Source organism: Andrographis paniculata, unplaced genomic scaffold (genome assembly GCF_009805555.1).
Source record: "Andrographis paniculata isolate CXL003 unplaced genomic scaffold, ASM980555v1 Contig83END, whole genome shotgun sequence".
Classification (NCBI taxonomy): domain Eukaryota; kingdom Viridiplantae; phylum Streptophyta; class Magnoliopsida; order Lamiales; family Acanthaceae; genus Andrographis; species Andrographis paniculata.
Genome location: NW_026137621.1, coordinates 3,585,201 through 3,604,651, shown reverse-complemented (window position 1 = coordinate 3,604,651; position 19,451 = coordinate 3,585,201). Strand labels below are relative to the sequence as shown.

The 19,451-nt window shown below is 32.4% G+C and overlaps 2 protein-coding genes across 8 annotated transcripts; one reads left to right on the top strand and one right to left on the bottom strand.

The window, feature by feature from the left end:
* The first annotated feature begins 1,171 nt into the window (after positions 1-1,171).
* Positions 1,172-6,763, top strand: LOC127241662 (uncharacterized). 2 transcript variants are annotated; one of them, XM_051260815.1, is made up of 13 exons: positions 1,172-1,272; positions 1,404-1,503; positions 1,839-1,937; positions 3,023-3,064; positions 3,369-3,488; positions 3,788-3,933; positions 4,001-4,148; positions 4,238-4,321; positions 4,649-4,764; positions 4,877-4,935; positions 5,061-5,160; positions 5,263-5,486; positions 6,632-6,763. In XM_051260815.1, the coding sequence occupies exons 2-13, from the start codon at positions 1,410-1,412 to the stop codon at positions 6,633-6,635; spliced, it is 1,236 nt and encodes a 411-aa protein (XP_051116772.1). In that variant the 5' UTR covers positions 1,172-1,272; positions 1,404-1,409; the 3' UTR covers positions 6,636-6,763. The 2 variants fall into 2 exon arrangements, with proteins under 2 accessions (XP_051116772.1, XP_051116771.1); XM_051260814.1 differs by having other exon boundaries at positions 6,618-6,731.
* On the bottom strand, positions 6,670-14,743 carry LOC127241661 (tip elongation aberrant protein 1-like). Of its 6 annotated transcripts, XR_007836590.1 has the most exons (13): positions 14,315-14,737; positions 13,672-13,821; positions 13,170-13,331; positions 12,517-12,669; positions 12,240-12,392; positions 11,734-11,898; positions 11,436-11,624; positions 10,757-10,943; positions 10,491-10,677; positions 10,175-10,384; positions 7,999-8,175; positions 7,653-7,793; positions 6,670-6,808 (listed from the first exon to the last, which is right to left on the bottom strand). XR_007836590.1 is itself a non-coding variant. In XM_051260813.1 (11 exons), exons 1-10 carry the CDS (start codon positions 14,505-14,507, stop codon positions 10,241-10,243), a joined length of 1,683 nt encoding a protein of 560 aa, XP_051116770.1. In that variant the 5' UTR covers positions 14,508-14,738; the 3' UTR covers positions 7,808-8,175; position 10,240. The 6 variants fall into 6 exon arrangements, 1 of the variants encoding a protein (XP_051116770.1); XR_007836589.1 differs by lacking the exon at positions 6,670-6,808 and having other exon boundaries at positions 6,935-7,793; XR_007836592.1 differs by lacking the exons at positions 6,670-6,808; positions 7,653-7,793 and having other exon boundaries at positions 7,807-8,175; positions 10,757-10,844; positions 14,315-14,743.
* Positions 14,744-19,451: the final 4,708 nt, after the last annotated feature.

Below are 19,451 nucleotides of genomic sequence, written 5' to 3'. Positions count from 1 at the left end.
AGAACACATCCTACACCTCTAATTCATCTTGATTTATTTTTATATTAATGTCTTTTTTAAAATATTCTCAATGAAAATATGAATTGTAAATAATGTTTTTAAAATAATGAATTTACATTAAAAAAAAACATATATTTAATTACATAATATAAAAATATTAAATAATACTACCTCCGTATAATTTTAAGGGTTCAATTTACTTTTTGTGTGTTGATTTTTGAATATCAGTTATTATATCAAAACTTAGTACAAATCAAAATCAAGAAAAAATTGAGTAGTTTTTATTATTTTTTTATAAACATGTCCTTCTATTACTATTATAAGATGGAAGTATTTTTTCAATTTTTTTAATTTGTACTACATTTTGATATAAATAATTAATATTCAAATATCAATATGCAAAAAGTAAATGAGACCTTTGGAACCGAAAAGTAGTATTATTTTATATATAGCAGTATTAATTTAAAATTTGTGAAAATACAATTAATAATGATAGTATTATAAATTTAAATATATTTTATCAGTATGAAAATCATATTTATTAAATTTAAAAAAAAAAAAAAAGAAAAGTAAATACTAGAATTTCAAAATGAAAAAATGGATCCAACCATAGACTTAGAGATAGAAGAAGTATGATACTATAAATATTAAATTTTAATTTTCTTATTCTCTAACACTTTTATTATAATTATTATTTAATTGTTTTATTGTAATTTAAAATTGATTTAATATAAAATATCGATTTTAATTTTTTTAAATAGTATTTTATGAAAAAAGAAATGTTATATTTACATTGAAAATAATTGAATAACGGTGCTTTTGATTGGAAATTAAAAAATAAATAAATAAATAAAATAAAAGCTAAAAGTGTAATTTAATATTTTAAATTTTATTTTATAAGAATAGAGGGTTTGGTATATTTTTATTAAAAACAATTTTTAATAAAATAATATTATTTTTTCATAAAATATTATTTAAATTTAAATTTAAATTTAAATAAAATAAAATTCAAACTGAAACAAAGCCCAATGGACCGATAAAAAGAAAGCTAATGTGGGCTCGAGCCTGACACCACAACCTTCTTACCCTCCTTCCGGTTCAAGAACCGGTTTAGCCGTCGATACTAAACCGGAGATCCGGTTTTCTACTGGCGGCTAATACTGGTTTTGGAAAGAACTTTCTGGAACGGAGAAAGGGGTTTTGGTATTTGAATGACCGTACAGCAAAACCTCTCAACAGTCAAAACCTAGTTCCTCTGTACGCGCAATTCAGGTTTGATTTGAATTCTGATTAATGCTATTTGTAAATTGATGAGCGATAGTTGAACTAATTAATCATCCGTAATTTTTGATGAATTTCTTGCCAAATTTTGGTCGGATTTTGTATGCGTTTGGTTGTCTCAGGAAGACATGAATTCGCAACCCCAACACGACCACGGGGACAATGAGGAGGCGTTTCTCGATGAAACTGATATAATTAATGTGCATGATATTGATGAAGAAGGTATGCAATTTGTTATTTGAAGCAGTTTCTGCCATGGAAGCTGCAGGATGTGTTCTTCTTGTATTTATGTTTTTCTTTTTCCTCTGCATATTCTCAATTACTGGTAATCACTTCCCCGCATCATTTATCCTGGTTTTAAGGTTTGATTATTCGTCGGACGACCGATGCCTTTTGTGAATAAGTTGTTAGAAATATGTGTCTGCTTTGTTTGATTGTGTTTTAATTAGTCTCGTTCGTGTTTCTAGAGTTTGCATAATTTTGTAGTTCTGTCTGCTCACTATATGTTCGTGTGTTATTCTTTAGTTGTAGTTTTGACTGATTTATTGTGGCTTCAGATCTCCCAGATGCCGATGATGAAGAAACTGGTGGAGAAGTAGATTCAGATGTCCCAGATGCTGATGATGAAGAGACCTCTGGTGGAGATGTAGACCTTGGTGAGTTCATTTTATTGCAGTTTATTTTGATGAATGACAATTTATTTCTGTAGTTTATTTTCATGTGTTTTATCTAATTTAGATGCATGAAGTAGCATACAATAGGTGTGTTTTTAGGGATTTGTTATTGGTTAGAATCAGAGTTGTCAATAGTGCTTAGCAGTGTGTCACAAGGGGCTCCGCTGCTACCACTGCGCATTCAGTAGTTGTTAAGCAATGGTGTGGTGGGGCATAAGCTTGTGCATGTTTTTACATGTAGGAGTCTGTATTTACAATTTTACACTCATTATATTTTCGTGCTAATCACTCAGCTAATCATTTAGTTTATTATAGAAAAACAATAATAAAATAATCTTATTATTACGTAGATTTAGGGTTTGTAACATAATATTATATTTTTTATTAGATTTTGAATCGGATTAACTTTAATTATCTATTTATTAAAGCAGTAGTGATATTTTTATTTTTTTATTCTATAACTATCTATGATAATATTTTTTGACCTTTTATAGTTTTGAATGATAATATTGATATTAATTTATAGATTTTTCTAATACATTTCCATAAATAATAATTTTTATAGGTATATTTTTTAGTTTTAAATAGTGGTCATATCGCATAGCGGTCATTTCTATTTAATGCTATTCGAGATTTACAACTATGTTTAGAATGAAAATTATGTTGAAACTTATGTTAACCAATAGAAACCCATGGGAGCGGAATTTATTACACTACCAATCACAGTATAAAATATTTTGGAAGCAACACTTTCTATTTCTTGCTGACTTGTAATGTATTGCACGAATGGATCTGAGAAATTGCGAAGCATGTGCCAGCATTGTGTAAGACAGAATAAGAAATGCTGAAATCAGTTAGTTTAAACACAAATTTCAACGGATTGCTCAATGTTTCGTGGCCTGAAGTGACAGAAACTAGACTAAGCTTAAGATTGGCCATGGAATAAAAGCAACATTATTTTTCTGATAAAGTAGTATTGTGACTGGATATGATTTTGTCCAATATTGCGATTGAATGATTAGAATATATCTGCACAATCTTACATCATTAATATTTTGTTTTTGCAGAAGTGGTTGATGATTCCATGCATATTTTCACTGGCCATACAGGTTTGTAATAGTATTTTAAGCATTTGAAGATATATTTAGTCCCGCCATTCGTTTGACTTCAAATATACTATGGCCATTATTGATCCGTCCTTTAATAGTAATGAACCAATCTAATCATGATCATTCACGCATTTTAGGATATCTGACAATGTGAGGTGTTATTAAACATAGAAGCCGTGTGCCTTTGCCTATAAACTCACATATATTCATCAATCCAGTTTCTAGATGTAATCTTTTTAACAAAACTAACTCCGTTTATTGATTCTGAATAATACTTAACATTACAAGCTTTCTTTGCATCCAGATGAGCTATACGCTTCCGCCTGTAGTCCTGTGGATGCCATATTAGTAGCCACTGGAGGTGGAGACGATAAAGGATTCCTATGGAAGATTAATCGAGAGGACGGGGCTTTTGAGTTGCCAGGTATGGAGTTGATGCACTGCTAATGGTTTTCCAGTGCAAAATCAATTTATAATTTCTAGTCATGTTAACCGGGGAGCTGATGCAAAAGGTAGGAATAATAATCGAAGAAGACAATGCTCGTGACTAATGTTTAGAGCATGCTAATACAATATATATATATGTATATATTTCTTTTATTTGTGTAATTTTTCTTTTGTCTCCATAAAAAAGGGATAGTATAGTAGTTTATTAATTAACTAGAGACCTGTCATTCAAGTATATAATTCTCGTTTTGCATCTTGTTGAACATCTGCTTGCAGGTCACCGGGACTCTGTATCTAGTTTATCGTTCAGCACAGATGGACAGTTGCTAGCAACTGGTGGGTTAGATGGAGTTGTTAAAGTATGGGACACAGTGAATGGAGAATTAAAATGTACTCTTGACGGACCCTCTGAAGGCATAGAGGTAATATGTGAAATATGTTGGTGAGTAATCTTTTTAATGATCTTATCTAAACTGTAACTTCATTCAGTGGATCAAGTGGCATCCCAAGGGACATGTGATCTTAGCTGGTGCAGAGGATGCCTCTATTTGGATGTGGAATGCGGACAGGGCTACTTATCTTCAAACTTTTACCGGCCATGGGTCTAGTGTGACCTGCGGTGATTTTACCCCCGATGGTACATTATAATATGGTCTTTCTTTTTTATTACCGTTTATATTTTTGTCAAAGGTCTTCTACGGCTCTAAGTTACTTGCATTTTTTAAGGTCGGACAATATGTAGTGGTTCTCAAGATGCAACTCTGAGGATTTGGAACCCCAAAACTGCTGAAAATATTCATGTTGTTAGAGGTATGTATAACTTTAATTGTTTATTTATCAAAATAGTAGTAATCCAATCATTTTTGCTTAGATAGCTCTCTGTGATTGTATATTTTGATATTTTATTGTCTTTAGCATAAGACTTAACTTATAAATTGGATCAATATTATAGTCTTACTTTATATATTTTTCATATGCATTTTGATTATAATTTTACATGTATGTAATATCTATTATATGTATATTTTTATATATTCATATAACAGTCATCTCGCTATATCCTATCCCGCTATAGTTTTTAAAGGTTCTACTGGTATTTGCCACTTCCCGACATTGACAACTATGCTTTACATCTAGGTCATCCTTATCATACTGAAGGACTGACATGTCTGGCAATTAGCTCGGACTCTACTCTTGCACTTACTGGTGCAAGTGATGGCTCTGTTCATGTCGTTAACATATCAACCGGGAAGGTGATTTTTCCTTCTGTTTGCTTCTATCTTATCTCTCATATTACATTGTTAGACTAGTCGTGTAAGAGCGAAATCTCTCTGAAATAAGCACTTATATGCGTGCAATCCTCAGGTGGTTATCTCTTTGAATCCTCACTCAGATTCCGTTGAGTGCGCAGCTTTTGAAGCAAGGTTTGCTTCAACTTTTCCTTTTCACGTCATTTTATGGAAAGAATTAAGTCAATTAACACACAGAAATTTCACTAAATCAAGATATTTGTGTATTCGTTGAAACATTTTGGAAACTTCTCTCGCAGCTCTCGGAAGGATAGCTGGAGAGCTGCGACCGGTGGCATGGATAAGAAACTTATGATCTGGGATCAGAATTCATCCCCTCGTTGCGTTTGTGATCATGAGGTTTGTGAATTTGAATATTTTAAGTTTCTCACACATTACTGTATACCTACATTTTAACCACGCAGTGTTATATAAAACAATTGTTTGCTATTTTCCGTGTAGGATGGAGTTACTTGTCTGCTATGGCTTTCTAGTTCCCGATACATAGCCACAGGCTGTCTGGACGGGGATATCCGGGTATGGGACAGCCTCTCTGGAGATTGCGTAAAAAAATTCCGTGGACACGCTGGTCCCATTCAATCCATTTCTGCAACTGCCGACGGAAATTTCCTCGTATCTGCCTCGCTTGATGGAACTTCTCGGGTCTTTGAAATTGCAGAATTCAGGTAATATCGTTACCATTTTTGCCTGCCGTCTGTTCCTTGGAGCTTCATGGCTAAAATGTGGTTTTGATGTTTCTAAAATTTTTGAATGACTTTAGATTGTTGGAAAAAATCGTCTGTGTATCGAAGGATTTCAAAAATCATTAGTTAGTATGTGTTTGAAGGGATGTTATATATAAAGCAAAATTGTGTGTGTGGAAAAAGTATTAAAAGGTTTAAAAAGTTTGTCAAATTTTGAAGTAAATTTTTGTATTTTGAGTCATAGTTGTTCCCTTTTTGTGATATTTGTTGCATTTGTGCTTGTTGGCTTTTGCTAAAATGATATATATATATATATATATAGATATAATATTTTGGTATATTTTAATGGAATTTGACAAATGATTATATATATATATGTGAAGATATTAGAGCCCTTTCGATTTTGATTTCTTTTGTGTGTTGTATGATATTAGGTAATCTTTATCAGCATTGTCCTTTACTATGAGTTTGATGTGATGTTGTTTAATGGGGAGCCATGAATTCAATTCATTTGGAGTTTGCTTTCAATTTTTTAAAAATATATTATTGTTTTTATAAAATGTTATGATTAAATTACTATTTGGATAATTAAAAATAAAATCAAAGTTCAAAAGATCTCGTGTTATTTATCTTCTTCCAACTTAAATGGAAAACGAAGGGTGTGTTTTTTGGTTTATGTTTCAAACCATTACTATTTATTGTAAATAATTTTTTGATAAAAATATATTATTGTTTCTAACAAAATATTACTTAATATTCTTTCTAAATTAAAATCTTGATTTGGTTTCACACCATTACTATTTATTGTATATAATTTGTAATAACATATCATTTTAAATTTTATTTAAATTAAATGAATTTGTGAAAATAGAACCAATAGTCACTAACATTACTGTAGATAAAAGAGTTCAAAATGCACACATTTTAAATATAATGTATGCCCTTATTTTTAAATTTTTAATCACTTTCTAAAGTCTTAATTTTACTTGGTGTTATTTGGTGTTTTTAAGTGGCACGATGATGATGACTAAAATGAGTCTACAAGCAAAGCAAACTCTGTGTTGTTGCATGAACTTGTTACTAGTTACTAAAGATTACATTCAACTTTGAAAGAGAAAATTACACAGGTAACAATTCATCAAGCCAATTCTTTCGATGTTGGTGGGATCGATTCAATGTTCGGGAAGCTTTGAAAATGTTGCGATGAGTTCGATTGCGGTTTGAAACAGCTATGAGATAAGTTTGGAACATAAAGAAAATCGCAATCCAAAACGGCGGTTATTATGAAAAATTCAAACTGTCACCTACAAAAGAATACTTAAATGATATAAGTTATAAGCAAACTCATGTGAAGCTAGATAATATAACAATTTACATTTTCAATATAAATAGTCTATCAGTCTCATCTACATGTATACATTTTAATATCATAAATTGAAAACATACCATCTAGCTAATCGAGTTCAATTTAAATGTAAAAAACTAACAAATTACGATGGCCGAAAAAGTCACCTTAAGCAAATCTAGAATGTAATACTCGGTAGAATTCAAACAAGCAACATTACAATGCCAGCCAAACAATAGACTAACTCGATCAGCCGGTTGAATCCAAAGTTTAAGTACTTACAAACTATGATAGCCAAGAAAGTCACCCACCTTAAGCAAGTTCATGGTGACAGGCTCGACGATAAAGCATCAATAGAATTCAAAATAAGTGATCTTACAATCACCAGCCAAACACACCAACTCGACCATGCAAACAACTCAAATCCTAGCTTCATTATGTTGCTACTTGGAATTTGTTCTTTTGTATTTCAAACTGTGAGGTTACACTATTCTCTTACAAAATATCACATCAAAATCCTATTTAAACAAAAACCTCAAATCTAACATTTCATTTCAAATTAATTTCAAACTACAGCCAAACAACTTACAAACATTGGTTTTGGTAGCATTATGAAGATGCACTCAACTATCCGATAAAAATTGTTAAGCAATTATATATCGAATTATATTGTAAATTTATTAAATATTTATAAACGATATGATATATATATATCGAACCATAATTTAAATACACCAAATTACACAAAAAGAGGTTATATTGTTCCCCAATAAGGCAAAAAGATTAAATACATAGTTTCTTACCTCTTCAAATGCATCACAAGACTTTAGTCTTCTCATCCACATCAGAAAGGCATCTCCTGCTTCCTGTAATAAAACCACCTCAGAGGGCCCTCCGTTGAGCACCGGCGCTATCCCACCGGACATTCGGAAGCCTCAGCAGCGCTATTTTAATCAACATCAATATAAATATAGATGCAACAACTCGTGCCAATATGTTTACTGTTATAAACATGATGTAATATTGACCTCTGGATAAAAAATTGATCGAACGGCTTAGTTTCAATTCAGTAATAGTGAAATTAGGAGGCTTTTAAATCATTGAATCCACCGTTCAATATACAACTACGTAATCTCATTAAAGTCTAACCGTCGAGAATATACACTTCGGCAACTAGTCAGATCCTACGGTAGAGCAACCAAAATCTGCGGAAGCATATCCACGTGTTAAAATGGGAGGCCAGCAACCTCGGCTGTTCCATAGTCAGGAGCTATACAAGTACAAGGGCAAATGCAGTTTCGTTCGAAGACAGGTTTGCCGTATTAACTGCAAGAATTCGAAGCAAACTGTCAGATTTTGACATTAAGACCAACTTGCTGTAAAACATAAAACATTTTAAATGCAAAACACTGCGCTCACGAATTCTGATATATAAAATCACGCAATCTACTGGAACCGAATTTAGAAGGTAACGCAGAAGCCCAAAATTCGACCCATAAAAGGATAGAAAGAAGGTTTTTCCACAGTACAAGATTCTTTATTGAATACATCAAACAGGAATCCAAATGCAATAATCATTTGATAGTAACACTAGAAGACAAGTATTGAATAACAGCATATAGTTGAGCTTCAGCTAAATAGCAGGAATTTCAAGCCACGTGGCATGTCGCAAAGGCGCTTCTAGAGAAAATATTAAATGCATACTACCAAGATGATGTGTAGATGAATAGGTCAAGAACTGAAAGTATTAAATGGCATCTAACAGAACATCTGTTACCAAACAATATAACTGAGTATGCATAAATGGAGCAAGTGAGTTAAAAGGATTAGTTGAGAGGCTCACAAAACGAGCCACTTAATTCACAAGAGTCCAAGATACAGCAGCTTAGAAATTCGAGATAAATAAATGTGGACCAGCAGCAACAAAGACTAATAACAGAAAAACACATGATACTTTGAAGCATGTATTAGACTCCTGAATTTTCCAGGCATTATCGACAACTGAAATTCAGATAATACATGAAATTGTTTTGGGATTTCATATGACTGTTCCTATATATTTTTTTGTAAAAAAAGCCATTCATTACTTACTCTTCAACGAAATTGTTACCTCCAATTTTGCTATCGGTATTTTTAAAAAACAAAATGCTTTGTTAGCACCTTTCAATAGTTAGGAGACCAAGAAAATTCACTCATAAACCCACTTCTTAAAAATAGAAACAACAATCCCATGTAGAAAATAATACCAAACAAATGTATTTAATATTCTGATTGTTTATGGCTTACCTTTAACCACTACATCCACGGTCCACAAGCACATTTCATCTTAGAGTTGGTAAAAACACAAACTGGAAATTCTCAAGTTCATCGATCACAATGCTAAGCCCAAATGCCTCACCATGGAAATAATTTTGGACTCATTCTCATTTAACATCTTATCTTTCTTAAAACATTTCATTTGCTAAGTTTAATATATATATATACCTAGAAGATGGTTAAAAGTGAAACGAGAAGGCATAAAATATTTTTCAGGATGAAAGCTCGTGACTAGGTAAATAAAGACTATTTCATTATGAAAAATATAAAGTAAAATCCTCTAAGCATTACAAATGGCTGGAAAATATTTTCCACATTTCTTTTGCTAGTTAATTGTAAGGATGAAATTAGGAATTTCTAGAAGCTTAGAAAAAAATAAAATAGATGAGTCGTTGGGCCCTAGATATAACTGAGGAGCATTAGCTCCCCATTAACATTGAATTCTTTACAAATTATAGGACGCAGTACGACCGTCAGAAAACAGCGCCCCATGTGCCTACATTTTGTTTACAAAATGTGTATATCATTATCTGCATTTATGACTTCACCACACTACATGGGATCGGAAAATCTTACACAGATGACATTGAATCAAAATTGCAAACCAACAGAATTCATGTATGTAAAACACAGAAACACATTTGCAAATTGCATCTTATCTAATTTCCAAAGCCCTAAATTTCCGAAGCCCACATTATGGTGCATATACCGTATTTTTGAAGTGATCCACTTCCACATTATAGAACAAAATTGGACTCTCCTGAATAAGCATCCATTATTTGAATTTTCATGTGACTTATATTTGAAGTCATCCACATTCCACATTATAGAACAAAATTGGACTCTCCTGAATAAGCATCCATTATATGAATTTTCATGTGACTAATAACTCAGAAAGATAAAAAGGTGCTGAGAATCTCAAACTGCATCGGAAATCAGTTTTTCAAACATCACAACCAATAAACATGTTCAAACATTAAATATCTAGGCTATATGCCCGTCCACATACCTAATAAAAATGTTGTAAGAGAGCCTGTAGTCTGACTTGCAACGTTTAGCATTTTCTATTTGTACCTCAATTTGAGGGGTTGATTTGATCACCACCAACAATAGAAGCATTCTCATTTGGAATTTCAGCACTAGAAGATGATGGATGATTAGATGCATCAATCTCCATATTAATATCCAGGGCCATAGGTTCCGATTGTCCAGGATCCTGCTGATGGATACAGAACAAGAGTATGAGCAGAGGGATTATGTTAGTAAGTGTGAGACATAGGAAGTAGGAATAAATTAATTTTTCAAACTATTATAAGAGAGCTAACCTCCTGGGGCTTCGATAGTTCAGCAGCTGGATCCTTAGTTGCAGAAGCAGATACGGCATGGGCAGCAGGTACTTCAGCTTTGTTCCGACTAGCATCTGATTGATCCTGCAAAGCTTTATCAGTTTCTACAGAAGAATTATGAGCACCAAGACCATTAGGACCATCATTCTTCACGGGTTCCATCTTCCTGCAGCAACGTAAATTAGATCACCTCAAATATTTGTCTTAGCAAGAAGAAAATCATCAATGTGCTTTAGAAAATTCACCTTATGGGATCACCAGCACCCATCCTAATGGAACTTGGTTTGTTGGAAAATAGTAATCCTCGAAGAGGCTTTCCATCAATGATAGTTTCTATAGAATATCCATTAGAAAGATTTTTAGTGATTTTCGCTTGAAAAGTCCTCTTTCCCAAAGGTTTCTGGTATTCATTCAAATAGAAAGTTTGCCTGCCTGAAAGAGCAACAGCTATGTCAAATGGTGTACACAAATATGATTACAAAATCAAAAAGTATCACGCTATTCTTCGATGTATTTTTTCTTTACCGGCTAAAGGAATAAAAAATGCAATGCTTTTTATTTCAAGCCTTCGTATATTTATGAAGTCAGGTTCGATAGAATATTTTCAAGTACATGCAATGTAGATCTAACCCTGTTAGCATTTAACATCACAATATGCATAGCTCTTTCTGTTAGCACTATGCTGTCGAACAACACTATTTTCTCTTAAATAAGCATTTCTTTGTGTGAGTGTGACATTGTGTGAGCGTTGTCTTGCAAAGCTCTATAAAAACAGTCGAAGCAAATAAGATTTCAAACCTGTGAAATGCACAGGCCTCGTGGGATGGTTTTTATCTTAACAGTCTCCAGTGGAGACAGCAACAATGTAACCCAATGAAAATCAAAAGAAAAGGCAACATAAAAATTCATAGAATGATCCCTTACCTGATGGCATATAACTAGAAATTGGCATGGGCTGGTAAACAGTAGTATCCTGTTCGCGTTGCACTCCAAACGAATTCCTCTCATATGCAGGATTACCAGCAAGTTGCTCTCGGCATTTCAACTTCAGTTGTTTTCTCAATGATAGCTTCTCACCCCGCCTTTCATCATGTTCATTTTCTCTAGAAAGCCCTGATGATGAGCAGTTTAACACGTCACAGTTAACACAGTTACTTAACTTTATTATCCATTTCAATAATGACAACCTTCAGCTATGCACTAAAAGATGGGAGAATTAAACCTGTGTACAAGTAATACATGTCATCCAGTGGTTCGAGATTTTTATTGCAGCCACCCATAAAAACAAGGACACCGCCCATAAGGGGATCCAAGGTGTCACCAGCCATTGAAAACCTGCCAGAAGGGCCCTCCCCAATTGCAGCAATTTTTGCCCATGTACTATTTTCTGCATCGGACCACCGCACAGTCATAAAATTATCCCAACTACATTAAAAATTCAAAACTATCACTATATTCCTACAGCACATCATCTACATAATCATTACCACAACAAGTAATCCCGTCCACAGCTTAATTATAGTGAATTGCAAGGAACCCGAAAATCTTATATAACTGATGAACAACTAGCATCCACAAGAGTGGTTTTAATAGTCAAAGATAACTCTAGAAATCAGTTTATTCACGGTCAGCACAAGTCCATAGCACATTTACATTGATTGGAGTTGGTACGAGGAGCTGCATCTTATTCTACCGACAAACGAATATGGTCATTAAAGAAATACGTACCAATGTCAAACATATAGACATCATCATATAAGTTCTGCTCATCTGAAAAACCCCCAAAGACGAACAAATTCTTGCCGAAACTGATAGTTGTGTGGCCACCACGGGGCGGCAACAGCTGACCGGTAGTATTCAACTTGCACCAGACTAGAGTATCTATTTGTTCAAAGATGAGAGATAAACCATGTAACATCAGCTTTCAGTTCACACAAGGGACATAATTTAATACGGAACTACTACGTAAACAGCATTAGCTTTATTTAAAACAAATTGAGTATACCACAATCAAGCACATGGACATCTGACAGATAGTAATCATATGCATCTTCACCCCCTATGACAATGATTTTGTTTCTCCAAGATGAGCAGGTATGACTGTTTCTCTTAGTTGGAGGAGTGCCGGATGGCACTACACGTTTCCATACAAAGGTTTCTGCAAAATAGGAGGGAAAACACCTGAAAAAGTTGTTTCGCATCCCCAGATATATAATTATCATCTTGCATATATTTGCTTTTCAAGGTTGTCAGCAAAACTTTCACTTAGCAAGGGGGAAAAAAATCAGCAGTTTTTATGAAAATAAAATTCAAAAATTATTAGAGGATCAGGGTCTGAAACAATCAAGTAGAACAATTGAAAATGAAATTTCTTCTCCTTCTGTCATTTTTTGCATTTTAAAAGGCTTTTGATCAAATTGTAACTCTGTATAATTTATGATGTAACATGTTTATGAGATCTTTCAGAATACGTCATCTAAACGAGGAACTTCCAATTTAAGAAACACCACTCGTGTCCAACCTCGTAAGAAACAGAACAATAAATGATATAAGAAAGCTTAACTTCCAAAAAAACAAAATCCAAAATAACTTTCCCCTAGAATAACACTCGGATATCTGACCAAAAGAGGAAAAATGTACAAAGTAAAGAGTACATACCAGTATTCAAAATGTAAAGATCATCATAGTAGATCTCTTCATCTCCAGACTTTCCACATCCACCAAATATGAAGAGCCTTCTACCAATAATGGCGGCGCTATGACCTTCTCTTGGCTCTGGACCATCACCCCTTACAGTTGGAAAGATCCATGTATTGGAAGCTAGAATGTGTAAAATGCATGCCGACAAATAGTTAGTTGGAGTACTAATTGGCCAAGATTCAACATAACTTTAAGCTTCCAAACTGTCACCGACAAAAAGCACATGTGTTTTCTTCTGTGTAACATCCTAAATCACTAATGGCTATTATAAGAACAGGTCAAATGTTGGAGATAAAAACATAATAAAGCTATACAGGCCACTTCTTTTAATATATCAAATAAAGAATCTCGTATCATTAAGTTGTTTCCATAAACATGTGGAGGGATTACTCAAAATCTCACAGTAATACATAGCTTTATCAACATTTAAGAAAAATCAGGAGACTTCAGGCAAACTTACAGGTATCCAAGATATATAAATCGTTAAGCGGCCTGCTGCCATCCGTACCACCAAATACAAACAGATGAGCTCCTAGTGTTGTACAGCTATGGCTGTCCCTCGGGCATGGCGGCATGCCCTTCATCACCGGCTCATTCCAAAACATACCAACTGGTCAAGAAATAACACAACCATCAGAACCCCAAATCAATGGCCAAGAAAATCAGGTAAAGACAATCACAATCTCTAGCAACACCTCATTTACAATCGAATAAAGGTTTTTTACGGTTCTCCATAGAAACATAAACCCACAGCTTAATCACAACAAAATTTCAGAACATCTGAGCTCCCAATTTCCCAATTTTACACCAAATTCACAACCCTTCTATTGCTCATTAAATTAGGGCACAAATTAGCAAAAACTTCAAAACCCCCTAAATAGGTTTTCCAATTACCATAAGCATCAATCAAGCCTCTTCAATACCCACAGCCCCACCAGATTAAACCAAAATCAGTTCAATTAACGGCACAAATCAAGAATTTACCCAAAAATATTACCAAAAACAGTGAATCCCCAAAATCCTCCCACAAAACTCCGCCGGACGATGTCAAAACCCCAAAGGGTAACAAATCATTACAGCGCAAAACACACACAGAGACGCACCAGTATCGTAGACATGGACTTGATTAGTATGGCCGTGATCTCTCCCATAGCCACCGAAAACATAGAGACGCTTTCCTCCTCCGACGGCGTTGCATGTGTGGCCCCACCTCATCCCGGGGCCGCCATTCTCAACCTTCGGCTCCTGCTGGTGCTGCACCTTCTCCCACCTCATCGTCGTGCTCAGGACATTCATGGGGACGCGAAAGAGAGACTGGAAAAATGAATCGAGGGTAGCGCAGGGTTCAGCAGAAGAAATCGAACGATTGAAGGGATGAGAGCGAAAGCCCTTTGTGCGAAGGCAAGATTAGCGATGGATTGGAGTAAGGGATGAAAGAGAAATGGAGGGGTCCTCTCCTCCTCGAGAAATGGGTTTTATGAGAGTAGAGCTTTTTCGTTTATAGAGCCATAACAATAACAATTATCAGAGCTGGGGAGAGAGTTCTTGAGGCGCACACAAACACACAGTCAGACACACAGGCGGCGGTTACCATCGACGTGAAATTATAACATCCGTTGGATCAAGAAATGAAACAAATTTAATAATAGTTGGTACCGCCTAGGCACATCATTGTGATACATTTGGTTGTGTTTGGTCGTTTTGAATTTTAGGTTAGGATTTGAATCGTAAAAAAATTTAAATTAAAATAATTGATAATATAAATAAATATTGATACAATATTTTTAATATAAATTTAATTTTTTTAATATAAAAAAAATAAAAAATAGATGTTTGATTGATATTTTTTTGAAAAATTTTTTTTTATCAATAACAAAAATATTAACAAATCTTTTAAACAAACACACCTAAAAGGTATAAATTGTGGTAAATAATATTAAATAAGATAATTTGATAATTAAATAATACTCTACGAGTTCTTTATCAAATAGGTTTTTTCAAATTTTGTATTGATTAATGGAAGTGGGTAAGAGATTTTATATTTTTTGCCCTTTGAATTTTTGTATAAAATAATTGTATTTGTAATAATATATTTGTAATTTAGTTAAAAATTAAAAATATTTTAGTATTAGTAGATAATTTTTTTTTCTAAATATAAATAGATACTTTGAAATAAAACAGACGAAAATGATAAACCGATGGAGTAAGTAAGTGAGTAATATTTATTTTTAGGTAAATTATTTTTTTGGATATATATCACAACTTTTATTATTGTATTTGTGAGAAAAACTGAGGTATTTAATGAAATATTTTATTTGTAAATAGACATCCCAAAATAGAAATGTATATAATTTCTAGTTTGACTGAAGAATGGGTATATTATCTGTATATTAATTTTTATAATATTATTTAATATAATTTTATACACTAATTAAAAATATATATATTATTTTTAAAAATAAAATTACACAATACAACATAAAAAAATAACAAAATTACACAAATACCCAACTCAAAAAATCTTCTTTATATTTTATCTATTTTATTTTCCTGATCGTTAATTTATTGTATTGCATTTTATTTCATTTATTTATTAAGTTCATTCAATTTATTTCTTCTTGTCTACCTTTTATTTTATATGTATTCCTTTATGATTAAATTCAGGCGCAAATTAATCCAATGAATTTTTTTTTTTAGCCGGACACAAATTACAATCCGATTGGAGGACAGATCACATAGATAGAACATAATTGTGAAAAAGGCTCGAAGACTGGAATTGAAGTTGATTGTCATTTTGGAGATTCTCTTGTGGTGATTCAAGAAAAACCGGTGCGCGGTTTGGTGAGTGTTCTTTGTGAAGAAAATTATATGTGTTGAAATATTTTAAATATTTAATTTTAGATTAGTGAATTTATATTTAAATTTGGTCTTATTATATTTTTTATATTTGAGTTTATAGTCTGTTTTGTATTGTCTATATATAAGTCTTTTGATGATCAATAATACAACTTCTTTATTTTCTCCCAAAATTCTAACAGTATGTTTGTTATTGTTGCGACGGATTATGATTGATGGTCGAATAACAAACAAAAACGCAAAGAAGACACAGATATACGTGATTCACAAAAAATGAATTGGCTACCTCCACGGACAGAAACGAAGAACAAGTTTTATTGCAGGATTTAAGTCGCTTGGCCGCATGGCCTGGCCGTATGACAACCTGTTAGAATGGGAATGCATGTTTATTTATAGCATAAGTTTATACAAATAATATCCAAATTATATATCTAAATTTAGGATATAATATCTAATATTCAAATCATATATTTAGGATATAATACCTAATATTCATATCATATCTATCAACAGTTATATTGACGTTGATCATTGGAAGATTATGCTTGAGATGTATTGAGGTGTACAATTCGACAAATTTCTAGTAGATTGGAGCTTGGATTGGAACCTCCTCAAACGTAAATTTTTATTTGATCGAATTAGGTAAACAAACATTCGTATGTTTATGTTTACATGTTTTGTATTTGTTATATGAATTTCTAGTGAATTATACTTTCAGAATAAATGATGTGAAAATACCAAAAGCAGAGTGTAAAGAAAATGGCTGGGAGAATGAATCTATTTCTCTTGTTTGGAAGATTACATTCTGGGGGCTTTTATAACCAAAATACAAGGAATATTCAACGACAGAATTCACCTCTAATAAGTAAATAAGGACCACTACCAACACAGTACACAGAGTAACAAATTTCTGGTACACTAAAACAAAATTGATCTCGTACCATTCGAAACCACTTAATGAATTATATCACAAATGAACTAATAATACAATTGGTTGCTTGAGTGTATTTAGCTACATCTGTCAACAATAAAACTATTTTGCACTCCCCATCTTAATTTTTCAAGTAACTATTAATCCACATCATAAATTGACAAATCATTTTTCCATCAAAATATTATGCTCCGTAATCATATATTGGACCAAAAATAAAAAATAAAAAAATAAATAATCTATTGGACCAAACGATCACTCATTGAACTTAATTTTTTGGGCACCCGCTAACATAATTTACCATCGATTGATCCGAGTTGCATGAATAAGTCTTATATGCTAACAAAGTTATGTCCAATTGACTTACATAAATCCAACCCGATCAGCTTGAAGTCTCCGAAATCATTCGCTTTCATTAATGAAAATTTATGTGACAATAATTATATACTCCCTCCGTTCCACGTTGAATGTCCGGATCACGGTAGACACGAGAATTTAGGATAAATATAATTAAGAGATAATTAAGAATGTATTAGTGAAAATAATTATTCTATAATATAAATAATTATAAATTAAAATTAAGATAACTAATTAGTTTAATATAATCCTTTTCCAAAAAAAGAAAATGACATGAGGTGTGGGATGGACCAAAACGACAATATAGACATGATAGGTGGTACGGAGGAAGTAATATCTTTTAGAAACCATGCTGTTTGTTTTTTTGCTTAGACGAATAAAGTCATAATTTTTACAATTTACTATATATTATTCCTATTTGAAGGTCCTGCTTGAAAAGTGATTTGAAGTATAAGTTTAATAGCTCAGTTTAACAATAAAATAAAATTTAAATCTATGAAGTCAATGGTGCATTTCAAACCGACTACTCTTAATATATTAATAATATATTTAATTTTAAAGCATTTTCAAGATATTTCAAATTATTTTTTCTAAAATATATTTTTAAATTCGTACAAGTTTGTTTTAAATTTGAATAACTGTGTAAAACTGTACAAGATATGGACAATACATTATTGCTATTTAATTGTATTTAAAATATGTACAAAACAATTATACTATACTACATGTTTACAAAGACTAGAAAAAAAAAAAAAAAAAAAAAGAAAAATTGTCCTATGTCACACATAGTTCGTCTAGTGTGATTTTTCGGTCGGACCTGGTTTGCAGGGTATTAGGTTCACCTATCAGCGGTTGCGGGTTTATATTTAATTTTTACTTTATTTATTTATTTATTTTTCTAATTTTAACATTCTTCTATTAATTTTTTAATATATATATTTTTATAATACATCTATTTTATTTTTCACCTATCTAATTTATACATTAAAATATCATTCTTTCTTAATTTATTTATAAAATAAAATAACATAATTAGCCTAGCCTAGCCTCAATGAGTATAAATTGATTTAGAAAGCGAAGATGACACTAAGATAAGGGCGACACTTGTATAAAAATTATTCTCTTATTCAATTTTAATTATTAATATTATATTTATATACTTCTTTTCTCTCATATCTATACATTTATTTTTTTTAACACGGAGTTTTATAAATATTCATATTATATTGGAACGTAGTAGAAATAAATATAAAAAGACTAAATTAATTTTATTAGTATTGTATCAATAAAGATAATGACATTTGTATAATATATTGTAAATGAGAAGAATTGTAATGTTAGGTAGATAATACAATTATTGAAAAAAAGAAATAAATACTTTGTTATGAGACTGACCAAAATGGAAAAACGAATAGATTGTTAAGCGACGGAGGGAGTATTTTTTATATTGGGGTATGTTTCTTTACACTAATTTTTCCAAATTTTACTATTTCAACTATATATTTTCATGACAAAACACTCACAAAATATCTCATCAAACATTAACCAAAGCCAAAATTTTCCAAACTCAACTAAAAGAAACACAACCTTACTCTTATGTATATATTTTATTTATCCGTTTTGGACTAAGCCCGCACGAGTTTGTTTTTGGACTTACTCCAAAATACCTAATACTAGTGGAGTTTATGTGAGACTTATAAAGTGTGAGTTTTTCTTACATCTTCCGATCTGGACTTGGGTTTGCATCCCAACGAATCTCCCCTCAAACCAAGAACCAACTTATGGGCCTTTTCTACTACCTTGCACCACCTAATACAAAGGGACCCATTGTCTGATCAATCACAACTGTCGAGACCGATCCAACGCTGCTAGGAGACTTCCGACACAAAGGACCTCCGCAGGTTACGAGGGAGAGTCTCCCACCACCAATACCCAATACCACCAAGTCCACTTCACCGTCTAACCATGCTTTGATACCATTGTTGGGACTGATCAACTCAATACTAGTATGACATTATCCGTTTTAGGCTAATCCCGCATAAATTTGTTTATGCTGTACTTATAAAATGTAAATTTTTTTCACATAATGTAAGACT

What these genes read in the sequence shown, in the direction of transcription:
- LOC127241661 (XM_051260813.1), bottom strand. Translation starts at nt 14,507, where the DNA reads ATGAATGTCCTGAGCACGACGATGAGGTGGGAGAAGGTGCAGCACCAG. An exon ending in TTTATATATCTTGGATACCT is followed by an intron (nt 13,332 to 13,671) that starts GTAAGTTTGCCT and finishes TACACATTCTAG; the next exon opens with CTTCCAATACATGGATCTTT. An exon ending in CATGTATTACTTGTACACAG is followed by an intron (nt 11,625 to 11,733) that starts GTTTAATTCTCC and finishes GCTCATCATCAG; the next exon opens with GGCTTTCTAGAGAAAATGAA.
- LOC127241662 (XM_051260814.1), top strand. Translation starts at nt 1,410, where the DNA reads ATGAATTCGCAACCCCAACACGACCACGGGGACAATGAGGAGGCGTTT. An exon ending in GCATGATATTGATGAAGAAG is followed by an intron (nt 1,504 to 1,838) that starts GTATGCAATTTG and finishes TTGTGGCTTCAG; the next exon opens with ATCTCCCAGATGCCGATGAT. An exon ending in TTAACATATCAACCGGGAAG is followed by an intron (nt 4,765 to 4,876) that starts GTGATTTTTCCT and finishes TGCAATCCTCAG; the next exon opens with GTGGTTATCTCTTTGAATCC.